The 14,227-nt window shown below is 43.5% G+C and overlaps 1 protein-coding gene across 2 annotated transcripts in view; it reads right to left on the reverse strand.

Annotated features, from left to right (window-relative positions):
- Positions 1-14,227, reverse strand: part of LOC147232377 (ethanolamine kinase 2) — a 56,918-nt gene that overhangs the window by 23,164 nt on the left and 19,527 nt on the right. For both annotated transcript variants that reach the window (XM_086149200.1, XM_086149201.1), the window contains exons 4-5: positions 2,806-2,954; positions 1,784-1,867 (exon numbers count right to left, since the gene is read on the reverse strand). In XM_086149200.1, coding sequence (XP_086005326.1) covers positions 1,784-1,867; positions 2,806-2,954 — 233 coding nt within the window. The remainder of the gene's footprint in view (positions 1-1,783; positions 1,868-2,805; positions 2,955-14,227) is intronic.

Consider the following 14,227-nt stretch of genomic DNA (forward strand, 5'->3'; position numbering starts at 1 on the left):
ATAAAATAAATGATAAAAGCTGGAGTTTAAACAATGATGTCGTCGCTTAGAAACGAGATGATGGACTTGTCAGTCGGAACCCGTTGAGCATAAACGCTAATAAATTTCGTTTCGTGATTTCATTTACGGATACTTTACTTTTCCCGCCGTCCTTCAGGGCCGACAAGCGTCTTACGGTTTTCGTGCCAAAGCGTTAAATCGATAATCGTCGCGTAAAGCGTGGCGTTAACCTTGTGAGGCGCCGCCGTGACACGACCGCCGCATCAAAGAACCTCTTAAGGCCATTAGCCTTGGCCGGACCGCGGAGGCGAGCGGGGGCCATCCCATAATATACGTAGAAACCGTCTCCTGGCGCGCTCACTGGGTAGCAGGTCAACTCCGGGAGGTCGTGACCGACGCCAGAAAATCTCCTGATGTCCGACTATTCTTTCAAAGTCTCAACGTTTTTTCTCTGACAATTATTTCATTTTTCCCTTTTTTTTCTTTACATCTAGGACTCACACACACACACACACACACACACACACACACAGATTGTGTGTGCGTGTCCATAAACACACAGTTTCCCGCAAATAATCCAATAACATGCCAGTAATTTGTGATATGAAAGTGTGTGACATAGAAACTAAGGTTGGACGTGTGTCTGTGTCTGTGTGTGTGTGTGTGTGTGTGTGTGTGTGTGTGTGTGTGTGTGTGTGTGTGTGTGTGAAGCCTACATGTAAAAAAACTGGAAAAATTGATACAAATTGACACACATACACACACACGTTTAGTTTCTATGTGTATTTTAACACACTTTCAGATCATTAATATCATAATGTAATGTATTTATATAGAAACACATATGTGTGTGTTTGTGTATGGGACCATATGATCACGCACACACACACACACACACACACACACACACACACACACACACACACACACACACACACACACACGTGTATGTGTGTGATCATATGCACACATGCAAAGGTTCCAACCTTAGTTTCTTCACTGTTCACGCACTTTCATACCACAACAAATGTGTGTGTGTGCGTATATATATGTAGCCATCTGTTCACACACACACACACACACACACACACACACACACACACGTCCAAGTTTCTGTCAATGTTCAAACACTTTCATACCTTAACAGGGTTTTGGGGGATTTTTTGCCAGACAACATGTGTATACACACACACACACACACACACACACACACACACATACACACAGTTTCTACATAAATATTAACTCATTTTCATACTCATAATGTTATATCATAACTCAACAACAGAAAAATTAACACACACACACGCAAACACATGTTTGTGACCATATGATCACACACACACAGACACACATGTCCAAGTTTCTATGTCAATGTTCATGTTTTTTTGGATTCTTTGCCAGACAACATGTGTACACACACACACACACACACACACACACACAAACACACACACACACAAACCCTCAGTTTCAACATAAATATTAACTCATTTTCATACTCATAATGTTATATCATAACTCAACAACAGAAAAATTAACACACACACACACACATGTTTGTGTGTGTGTGACCATATGATCACACACACACACACACACGTCCAAATTTCCATGTCAATGTCCAAACTCTTTCATATCATAACTTACCGGGGTTTCTTTGGATTCTTTGCCAGACAACATGTGCACACACACACACACACACACACACACACACACACACATACACACACTGGTTGGATTTCAAGGCCGAGGCGGACGTGTAGGGGTTAATCACACCCACCGGCGAACTCGTTGAAGTGGTTGCCGATGTCAAAGGCCTGGTAGTTGTAGTCGGCGTACTCGTAGTCGATGAACTTCACCACACCTGGTGGAGACGGGAGGGGGGGGGGGCGTTACCATGACGACGTGACGGACCCTCGGGGAGAGGAAGACGCTTGATGAACAAACGTGAGGAACATGGATAATAAATATTAACAGAGTAGGAATACAGCGGTAAACACACGGCAAACCGCAAACTCACACGTGCATATGTATGCATGAGTGTGTGTGTGTGTGTGTGTGTGGACGTGAACAGAAACTGCCGTTTGAAAATTTCGCGCTGAATTTAAGATGGGCCTAAAATATTTTCTAAACCCATCTGGTCTTGTTTTGCCGTCTCTCGAATATTTACAAAAAAATAAATGAATTTAAAAGAATAATAATGATAATAATGTGACCTCACATTCTTCCCCCTCTTAGCTGGTTAACCGATGTGTGTGAGCGTGTGTGTGTGTGAGAGTGCGCAAATTAGCAAGCATGAATGTGGAAAAGCGCCCCCTCGCCCATTCCCTTTTCTGAATTTCTATTTTGTAATTTGTTCAAAAACGCTCTCCCTGTGCCTTTAGCCTTTTTCTATTTAAAAAAGAAAATAAAACCAGCCTCATTGCGCCTTCCTTGTCTCTCCAGGGACAAATAACCCCTCCTTCCCTCCTCCCCGATATGCGGATTCGGTAAAAGTCCTTCGGCGTTTTGTGTGAAGCTCTGCTGAAAAATGCTGCTTTAAAAAAAAAAATTGATTGTTCCTGTTTTTTTTTTTTTTTTTTTTTTTTTTTTATTTTTTTTTTTTCTATAAAAAAAATATAATAATTAAAAGAATCCACTACCTTGTGATTTCTTTTAAATTTCTCACCTCCCCGTTTTTTGTTTTTTTTTTTCGCAGTGTGCTCGAGAAAGTCAAAGAAGCGTCGAGTTGGTGAATCACGACACGGGAATCTGGATTTTTTTTTTTTTTTTTTTTAAGCAACATGCAAGGAGGCGTCTCACCCTCTTTTCGGTTGTAGATGATGTTTTTAGTCAGGAGGTCGTTGTGACAGAGGACGGTTGGCGAGTCGATCCGCGAGAGGTGTTTCTTCAGCGACTCCATCTCGGCCGATAGGGTCCCGACGGCGGGCAGCTCATGCGGGGAAGCCGGGCTGCGAAGGACGAAACCGCCGGGGTTACTTTGCGTCCAAAACTACTTTAGGAAGAATCAGAGGAGACCAATCACCATCCAGGGTGTGGAGGTGGAGATAGTGGACTCCTAGAAGAACCTTGGAGTCCACGTTAACCAAAAAAACTGGACTGGTCGTACAACAAACGCCCGGGTCGCGGGCCGGTACCGTTCCGTGGGTGGTTTGGTACTGGGCCGCCGCTCAGAAAGAATAAATCACTTACGTTATTTCCTTTTTTATTTTGAAAAATCCTCTCTGTTGACGGATGTCAAGATGCTGGTCTCGATCACATGAGATGAGATCTGGATACTTTAAACCCGCCGGCAAAATGTGGCCCACCACGTCATTTTATGCAACCCGCGAAACACGACTTACCGTATTTTCTTTTCTTAGTCTTGGATTTTCTTCAAAATGTGCGGCGCGCCCTATAGTGCAGTGCGCCCTGTGTGCGTAGTAGAGAAACCATGAGGACGTTATAGGGGGAAGTGTGGGCATCGATTGTACATAACAGAGCGCGTATGTGCGTTATGCAGAACGTTGTTGTTTTAACAACCCTGAAAACATGGCCGACAAACACATCCAGCCCTGCCTCGTCACCAACATGGACGAGGTGCCGCTCACTTTCGACATCCCGGTGAGTCACACTGTGCAGAAGAAAGGGACCGGCACGCTAGCGATTCGCACAACAGGGTACGAAAAGTCTTCTTGGAGACCACGGTTTCACTAATAATGGAAGGCAGGGCCACAATTACGCCACAATTTGCGGATAGATTGTAGACGCTCGGGCTAATGTGTCCGCTGGCACTTTTGTTCGAGCTTTCGCAAAAGCTGGCATCATTTCCGAGGAGCCACAAAGTGACTCTGACAGTGAAGAAAGTGAACCTGGCATGTTAGATGGAGATTTAGCGCAGCTGTTCAAATCAGAAACAGAGGATGAGGACTTCCATGGGTTTGATTGATGACGATTATCGGTAAAAAAATACCAAATTCAGTTTAGCTCCCGCTCTATTTTTACATACCCAGACTTGTATGCTTGTGTGTGTTGTTGTTGTTGTAAAGCGGATGTAGTAGAGGACACCATGAGAACGTTAAAGGGGGAAGTGTGGCCATGGATTGTATATAAAACCCGCCCGCTAATCAGGTGCGCCTTATGTGTGTGTTAAATACAGTGAAATATACAGTAAAAGGTCTGATTCAAACGTGTGTGTTGACCGTAAACTACATTTCCCACAATTCATGCCGATTATGTTACCCTGAAAGTCCGGGAAGAGAAAAGTCGACGAGCGGTTCGAAGAATTGGACAAAGGTTGAACTTCTCCTCTGGGGTTTTGCAAGCGTTTAACCCATAAAATAGCAAAATTAGCAAAAAAAGTTTCTTTGCAAAGGGGAAAAAGCCACGGCGAGGAGACAGAAGAAGAGCCGAGGAAAAAGAAATACGCTTTTAACCGATAATACCAGGAGACCTACTTAAAATAGGGATTTATCCAGACAGGTGATTCAAGCCCACTCGGTATGATATCCGGCGAAGAGGCCATGAACGGAGACCAAGCAAAAAAAAAAAAAGCGTGAATATTCATCCGGCACAACTTAAAGGCGCAGAAAAAGTTGTGGAGCACTGCCCGACAGGAAAGGTCAGAGCAGGATGTTTGGTGTCTGAAGTGAACTCCTCGATGGTAGCCAGCTTACTCTTCAACCAGCTCGGTTGGACCCGACTTGGACAATCTTGAATGGGCGTCAGTGTGGAAGGTGAAGGACTAACTGGGAGCCATCCTTGACGATGTGTCTGCGGAGGTCCATGGTGGATTCTTGTTGAAAATCTTCTTGTCTTGGCAACTGGACTTGAGTTTCCTCACTTGAAGACGTATCAACCCCTCATCCCGGAGGCTTTTTCGGTTCTGGTGACCTGTGGGGTGTCGCCCGATACAACCACGAGGGTTTTGGGCCACCGCAAGGGTCTTGAAGACAGCAATGTCCGGAGGAGAGAGATGGTTCGAGAAGGTCAAAGAAGCCATCTTTGTCAAAGCAGAAAAAACATCTGTGAACAGAGGAGGGGACCTCGGACCAAAACAGATTTGCACACATGGCCCAGGACCTTCTGCACCCTCCAAAAAGCAGGAAAGATCCACCACCAGAACAAGCTCCCGGTAGCTTCTACATGGTCCTCGGTTCATGTGATCCAACAGGATGTTTAGCTTTACCTTGTCACAGTCCAATCCAGGTAATCCCAAAAAGTTGCTCTTTTGTTCCGACAAACGACACCTCCATTAGCATAACAACCCCCTTACGCATCTTTGGAGGATCTCAGTCATCCAGGTTATGGTGAATTCTTGTCGAAATCTTCTCATCTTGGCAACCGGACTTGAATTTTTCACTTGAAGACCCCTCATCCTAGAGGCTTCTTCAGTTAGGATTCAAGTCCGGTTGCCAAGACAAGAAGATTTCGACAAGAAAACACCTAATTTCGGAAGATGAACTCTTTGATTTTTTACACGAGGCCACCATAACTTAAACACGCCCAAAATCATGCCAGTTATATTGGGAAACTCCCGGTTGGTCATCAGAACTGAAGTCCAGTTGCCAAGACGAGAAGATTTCAACAAGAGTATGCTTATTATTGACTTTTTCCTTTTAATTGTCTCTTATTTATATTTATATCTATATTCATTGTTATGGGTTATATGGGGATCAATAAAGTACCGTCATATCCGGACTATGAGCCACCATTTTTCGCTACTTTGTTGCTAATTTTTTGGGCTAACCAGCTTCACGCCGCCAAAACATTTAGCCTTGTCGCATCACCGTTCCATTCCGACACCTACGAAGACAATTTTACTGGTTTTGGTGCGCAGGAGGAAGATATGGATGGACTTTTCCTTTATTATTAATCTTTTTCATCAGCCCTGTTACAGGCACTGTTGCGGGAAAAAAAAAACACTTCCAGTGCGTATTTGTCGACTTTACCAAGTTTTAATGTTTCTGTGTAAATATCTCATGCTGCAACGTGGACACCTGCGGCTTGTAGACAAGCGTGGTCTATAAATGTTTTACATAGATTTATTTTGTTATTTTTAGCCGGTGCGGCTTATATTCAGGTGCGCCTAATAGACCGGAAATTACGGTACTATTTTAAAAGTCAACGTTTCCACTTGAGGAATACATTTTTTTCCCCGACTGCAAAGGAAATCCCGAATGTGTACGCAACACGTTCACGTTAGCAAGAGTCGATGCTGAAGAGCGTGTTCAAATCGCTGCTCGCATTGTGATCGGCTAATGTCTCTTCAATGGACTCTTCAAGCCGATAGAGCCGGAGGGAGTTGAGATAAGAATTGGGAAGACTTTTGGGATCAAGTAGGAATGTGTCTAAATCGACTAAAATTAGTTGGAAGGGAGACAAATGCCGAGTGACGACGCGAAGGGCGGTTCTGTCCGACGAGAACAACTGCGCTTGCTAGCGGAGGCATCTGAGGATACTGCGCGTAAATACCGTCTCGGCCGCCAACGCCGCTATGGGGATAGTTAGTCTTCCGGGTTTCCTGTTTTGGAACTCATCTATTGGTTGGTTGAGTTACATCACCGTGAAGACTTGCTTGATATGATTGGAAGACCAAGTCTAGGAAAAGACTGATGTAAGACAGCTCAGATTATATATATATATATATATATATATATATATATATATATATATATAGAATAGTATCCAATGTTCCCTCTAAGCTGCGCTACTGAAAACCTATCCAGCGCAGTTAGCACACCGCAAATGAATTAGATATATAACGTTTTTCTCTGTATCATTTTGCTGTGTAACTCTGTGAGTGACAGCTGTCCAGCCAATCATACGATCCGTTGCAATTTCGCTACTCGGCCAATGACGGCATTGACAGTACTTGCGCACGTGCTCTGCCCATGCACGCTATATGACAATAACAACAGTGTGGGGGAGTTAAGTGGCGCTAATGCTAACATGCTAACCCCTTAGCTTACCAAACCAAAGTAAAAAAAAATGCGGTTCTTTTAAATTGGAACAGCTGTTGGAGTTTGTGCAAATAGAAGAACAAGCGGTGAAACTGGGTGAGATTTTTTCTTTTTCCAAGTGACAAAAGTCTGCTCTGCAAAACATGCAGCGAAGCTAAAGTAGTCAGCGAGTTTTCTGATTGAAAAATATGGACTAAATGCAAGCTATGATCCCAGGTGTGATACTAGTGTGTGGCCGCACAGCGTGCACATCTAATGACGCTCACATTGGTCCTCAGTGTGCTCAGGGAGGTTGTCTGTATGCGCAGACATATGAAAAATCAGAGGGAACATTGATAGCAACAGCGTCTTGGGACAAAACCGCTAGGTCGCTAAAGGCGGTACAGGAGTCCAACCTCCAGCCGTGGACCGAGACCACTGAGGAGGAAGCTCTTTCCGGACACTCCACACCCATCGGGATGTCCTTCGCCGGCAATACCGCCGACAAATACCGTCTCTGGCCCCGACACCGCTCTGGCGATTGTTTGTCTACCAAGTTTCGAGTTTTGTTGGAGCTCCTCTATTGGTTGTCGACTATGTTACGTTACCGTAACGACCGGAAGACTTGCCGTAATATAACACGTTTGATATCGTCGTAAGCCCGAGACTCGTAAAAGACCGATCTAAAACCGCTCTGACTACCACCTTATACTTAATGACCGATACAAACGGGAGCGCTGTACTCCTAAAATTCCAACAATAAATCACTTTTTAGTCTGTGACCGTGAAAATGGTTTGGTGTGAGGCCAAAATTACATGATGTCGTCGTAAGACCAAGACTAGAATAAGACTGATCCCAGAGAACTCTGATTATGAAACATATACCGTAATTTCCAGCCGATAAGCCGCGACTTTTTTCACGTAAACAACGATGCGGCTAATATATTGACTTTTTTGGGTGGGGGACGCTAACGAGCTTCACGCCGCTAAAACGTTTATCCTCCTCACATCGGACCGATGAAATGACCGGGAAATTCTGAGTCCGTTCAACTCCGACACCGAAGACTTTGACGGTTTTAGTGCGCAGGAGGAAGCCCGAGATAGCGATCGGCTAGCCGGTGCGGCTCATATTGAGGTGCGCTCAATAGTCCGGAAAAAACGGTACATATAGATATATATGCTATATCATAGTGTCAGTATCTTGGGACAACACCTCTTTCTCCATGAACGCAGCACAGGAGGTCTGTGGCCATCAAGCTGTACAAGTCAGGAAGGAAACCTAAGACAATAATAATATCGGTACTATGTCGAGTGGTGACACTACTATCATTTTGGAGCCTTCGGGTAAAAGAATTTCCTTTTGGGCGAATAGAGTTCTATGTATGCGGCTCAATCCGTTTGCGTTGTGGCAACAACGGCGTCCAAACCTGAGCTGTAAGAGTCAGTCACCTCAAAAGAAAAGACTATATATATGTATACTTTTTGGGATTTACCATAATTTCCAGACTTTTGAGCGCACCTCAATATAAGCCGCACCGGCTAGCCGATCGCTATCTCGGGCTTCCTCCTGCGCACTAAAACCGTCAAAGTCGTCTTCTTCGGTGTCGGAGTTGAACGTACTCAGAATTTCCCGGTCATTTCATCGGTCTGATGTGACGAGGATAAACGTATTAGCGGCGTGAAGCTCGTTAGCGTCCCCAACCAAAAAAGTCCTATATTAGCCACATTGTTGTTTACGTGAAAAAAGTCGCAGCTTATCGTCCGGAAATTATTGTAAATATAGTTGGGAATTAGGGGAATTCGAAGCATCATTGGATGCAAGATGCCTAAATAAAATGTAATTAAGTGCTTTCTGTGACGTCCTTGAACAGAAAACAGGAGGTTTGGTTTGTCCAAATGACGAAACCCTAGAGAGGCGCGAGTTGTCGGAGCGAAAAGTCAAACGTGGTGATGATGCAACTGGGGAAATCTTTGAAAAATTAACTGTTGCTGGAACCGATTTGCTTTTTGGCAAAAGTATCTGATACGGCACACAAGGACAACGCTGCTTGGCGAGCTTCGGTTCATGTTGAGACCGATGTGGGGCTTGGGGTAAATGTCACTGCGTATTTGGGTTAAGACAACGAAACAACTCGGCTAACTAGTTGTTTAGGTGGAGGGGAAAAAACTTGCATTTTTAGTGATAAAACCACTTGGTCAGGTGTGAGATTTACATCCCCTCTCTTAAGTTTAGGCGGCAGAATTCACCTTATTTTCACAAAATTGCTACCGCTGTACTATTTAGCATGCGAACAGCTCATAGGACAAAAAATTGACCCAGAATGCAGATTCTTGTAAGATTTATATCCCCTTTGTTAAGTTAAGGCAACGGAATTCACCTGGTTTCCACAAAATCGGTTAGCATTTAGCATCCAAACAGCTTATGGGACAAGAAATGGTCCCAAAAATGCAGAATCTTGTAAGACTGACACCCTTTCTGTTACAGAATTCGCCCTGTTTACATAAAACGGCTACCGTGGTTAGCATTTAGCATTTGGACAGCTCACTGGACAAAAATAGTCCCAAAATGCAAATGTTTGTAAGATTGACACCCCCTTTGTTAAGCTAAGGTGACTGAATTCCCCTTGTTTACATAAAACGGCTACCATGGTTAGCATTTAGCATCCGAACAGTTCACGGGCCAAAAAAGTGTCCCAAAAATGCAGATTCTTGTAAGATTCACATCCCCTTTGTGAAGCTAAGGCAACGGAATTCACCTTGTTTACATAAAACGTCTACCGCGGTTAGCATCTAGCATCCGGACAGCTCATGGGACAAGAAATGGTCCCAAAAATGCAGAGTCGTGTAAGATTGACACCCTTTCTGTTAAGCTAAGGTGACAGAATTCGCCCTGTTTACATGAAACCGCTACCGCGCTTAGCATTTAGCATCTGGACAGCTCACAGAACAAAAAATCATCCCAAAAATGCAGATTCACATCCCCTTTGTTAAGCTAAGGCGACAGAATTCACCTTGTTTACATAAAATATCTACCGCGGTTAGCATCTAGCATCCGGACAGCTCACTGGACAAAAATGGTCCCAAAATGCAAATTTTTGTAAGATTTACATCCCCTTTGTTAAGCTATGGCGACAGAATTCACATCGTTTACATAAAACAGCTACCACGGCTAGCATTTAGCATCCGAACGGTTCACGGGCCAAAAAAGTGTCCCAAAAATGCAGATTCTTGTAAGATTCACATCCCCTTTGTGAAGCTAAGGCAACGGAATTCACCTTGTTTATATAAAACGTCTACCGCGGTTAGCATCTAGCATCCGGACAGCTCACTGGACAAAAATAGTCCCAAAATTTTTTCGCCCCCCATTTGTTTTGTTTTTTTCGGGCATTGACGCCGGGAATCTCGCGTCCTATTGAGCAGAAATCTCATCCATATTTGGAAGAAGACGTTCGCGCAGATACAGAAGAGATATGGGCAACTTTATTACGAGCTAGGAATGTGTTTGTACGCGGCGGCCCAGACGGCCTCATCGAGAGGTCCCATCCCTCCTTCCCGCGCCGTTGATTACCCGATCTATCAAAAGGAGCCACTAATGTCCTTGGACGTCGGTACAAAAAGCACCTGTAGGAAACGCTGCGGCAGCATCTGCCTCCTAATTAATTTGCCCGCTTCCTTTTCAGTCATCAGGCGACGTGAAGAGGGTTATTTAAACAGTGCCATTTAAGCCCTACCTATTTATTCCGAGGGGAACAAACAGACGCGGCGGTGTTATACACACTCGGAGACATAATTTAGTGGGGCCTGTTAAGAATGCACAATAAAAACAGAGGAATGGAGGCTTGTTTATAGTCATGAGACAGACTCGGCGGCCATATACAACGCCTACAAATCCTCCATAGCTCGCCGGGTCGCCTTTGTATATCATCCCCATCCTGTCCGATGGCGCGCTCCTCATTTCCTGTTATGGATAAACACCCCGGAGGAGTCGAGCACCTGAGTTTTTCCCCGCTTTTCGAGCGACCGATATCGAAGTTTCCGACGATAACCGACCTCGTGAATCGCCCTTGATTCCCCCCCCCTTTTTTTTTTTTTTTTTTTTTTTTTCCCCCCACACCCGACGCTTTCTTCCGATTTTTTTCACGGGAAAAAAAAAAAAAAAATTAAAAAAAAAAAAAAAAAAAAAAAACCGATTACCACACGAGTCGGAGAGCCTAAAATGAAAGACTTCCATCGGCTTTTAAACGGAAACCTGTCGTCTTGCCATCAGATCTTTTCCTCTCTCTTTTTTTCTGTCCTTTTCATGAGAATCGGTGCGTCGAGTGCGTCGCCTCCTGCTCCCTGTCAAGCCTCCGCAAGATAATTAGTGGAATTTCCTCCTTCGCCGCTTCATTATCAATGCGCCTTATTTACATATGATTTCAAACACCGCCCGACTCTCTCTCTTTTTTCTTTTTCCCTTTTTTTTTTTTTTTTTACAGTTTTATGCAATTTGCGGGAGACGTAGCAGGGGGCCTTTTGCAGAGGAGGAGGTTGCACTCCGGCGTCTTTCCATTTCTTTTCTCTTGGCGGTTTCTGACTTTTTCTCTCTCTCTCTGAACCTCGCAGCTGCCGAAGCCTCTTTCGCGCCCTCCCTCCTTCTCCCTCTCTCTCTTCCTCGTCTCTCCATCCGTCTCTCTTTTCGCACAGCGGGTGGCTTGAGAGCCGAAGACCTCCTTCTGCAGGTGCAGCCTCTTCCTGCTCTCTTTTGCCGTTTCCTCTGAAGATCACATTCATACCGCCACTCGTACATTTCGCAAGTACAAAAGTTTCCTCTGATGCCTGTTTAAAAGCTTCTCCCCCGCCTCGCTCGGCGCGAGTGTGTGTGTGTGTGTGTGTGTGTGTGTACGCGTGCGCTCCGGAGACTAATGAATATGCAAACACACACACACACACAAGACGAGGCTGCCATCGGCACTTCAACGACTTCTATCATCATTATCTGTTCATCGGACCCCCTCACACACACACACACACACACACTCTGATATTATTTACAGTGGCTCTAAATTCCCGCGTCTTTCGGAGCGAGCCGAAGGTGCGAGGCCGGCCTCGTCCCTCCGACGCCGCGCAACGCAGCACCATCTGTTGGGCGACCCGATGCATTGCCGTTTGATGCCGACGCTCCTTTTACACCCTTTCACCTTACGGACACTGGAATCCCATTAGTGGTAAAATAAATACATTTATAAAATGCTTTTTTTTTTTTTTTTTTTTTTTTATATGCTCTGGAACAGCTTGAATTTTTTTTTTTTTTTTTTTTTTCCCAGTCGGTGACAAATATGGAGGAGAGACCTCAAACTATGTGTGTTTTATATCGCTGTTATTATCTGGGAAACCGTTGCGTGCGTCTGGCGGCGTAAACGCAAACTTTTGTGATATTAGCGAGTGTTTCCAGAGGTTTCTGGGGCGAAGAAGGAGAGAGGGAAGCATTTTTATAGCTCTGGAGAATTCACTTAAAAGTGATGAACGCTTGTTGGTAACGCTGGAAAACACCGGGTGGGTTTTTTAGTCTGCGGACTGTTTTTGGCCGGCCCTCCCTCAAAAAAAAGGATCCTTTCACGTTTAAATAAAAAAAAAAAAAAAAAAAAAAAAGAAATGAGAAAAAAAAAAAAGGCTTTTAAAATTCGTAGCAGTTATGTCGAAAATAATTAAAAATGTTTTATGTGACTTCTTTTATTTCAATGACATATTTGAAAATTAAAAACGAGTGGCACTTGGAGGTTTAATTGAAAAGCTTAACTTTTATAGAATTAAACTACTTGCTTTTTTTTTCCCAAATAATTTGTTTTGTTTGTTTAAGGAGACCCTTTTCTGAAAAAAAAAAAGTTGTGAATTCAGCTCAGAGTGAAGATTTTTTTAAATCCCGAGCAGATCCACGTGTTTCAATATTCATTTTTCACGTATGGCGACTTGGACGAATATTGCAAATACGGATTCCATTAAATTCACCTTTTGTATTTTCTTATTATTTATGACATTACAACTGTAGAGGGGGAGTTTTTCAGCTTTTCCTGCTTCTAGCCATTTTTTCCACGGAGGAGCTGGACTTAATATCGCCATGGAAAATGAGCCCACAGTAAATAACACATGACAGGAGACAAAAACACCCACAGACTGCATGGGCTTCTGTGTTAAGCCTTTTCACGGCCGACGACACGATTCCTGATTTTTATTTATTTTCTATTTTTTATTTTTTTTCAAGACTCAAAACAAGAAGCTGAGGTTTTTTTCTTTCTTTTTTTTTTTTTTTTTTTTTTTTTTTTTTTTTTTCTCCTCCGACAAATCAAGGACAAATGAAAGTGATGAAGGATAAATTGAAAAAAAAAAAAAAAAAAAAGACAAATTCTAGCCTCGCAAAATATGCCTGTTCTGGTCTCGGCCTGACAAACGGACGGGTGGGAGCCCGCTCACGAAGCCTAAACGGCTGGAAAAAAAAAAAAAAAAAAAAATGTTCTGGACACAAATCGAACTCTTCCGTCCAAAACTATTTATCACACCCGCCGCCCAGTTTGGAAATCAGTCGAGGGTCTTGTATTTTTTTTTTGAATAAACCCTAATTACAAACTGGAGGCTGCGACCTCTCCACTGGATATGTAACAATAACCAAAAAAAAAAAAGAAAAAAAGACGGATTAATGAGGTGTTATGACGACGTTCACTGCGGTAATCCGGCTAAAAATAGATTTAATCATTAATTGTCACTATGGATACAAGCCATGTCTGAAATAAAGAGCGAGTGGGAAAAAAAAAAAAAAAAAACTACCTTCCGATTGACTATTTTGATGAAATGAAAAATCCGTTTTTTTTTTAATATTTATTGTATATTTTTGGTCATTTCTGCTTTTGGTCGCCGCTAGAATTTAGGTTATTTAAAAAAAATAAAATAAAAAAATCCCAGCTTCCGTCCGCTACGTCGAGATTTCAGCGCGACGAAAAAAAACGGAATCTGAAAAGCATTTATTTGTTCCGGCGGGTAGATAACCGAAGCGGACGCTGTTCGGACGACTAGAAATAATCCCTTTTCAGAGAATCAAAGACCAGACGTCGGGAAAACGAGAAATTGAAAAAGCGAGATGAGCTTCAACCTCCAGAGAACACATTGTTCCCAACGCGTCAGGATCGCCTTTAAACGCAACATTTATCGCAACAAACCCCCCCCTTTTTTCCTCGCTTCACCTAAATTGCTGGAACTCAAAGAAGCGAAAGGCTTCGAGTCGGACTCCCGAATCCCCGCCACCCCCCGTCTTTTTCCACTGCAAACATAAA

The sequence above is a fragment of the Fistularia commersonii genome, chromosome 7, assembly GCF_037954325.1.
Source record: "Fistularia commersonii isolate RoL2024-O1a breed Wild chromosome 7, RoL_Fcom_v1.0, whole genome shotgun sequence".
NCBI classification, from domain to species: domain Eukaryota; kingdom Metazoa; phylum Chordata; class Actinopteri; order Syngnathiformes; family Fistulariidae; genus Fistularia; species Fistularia commersonii.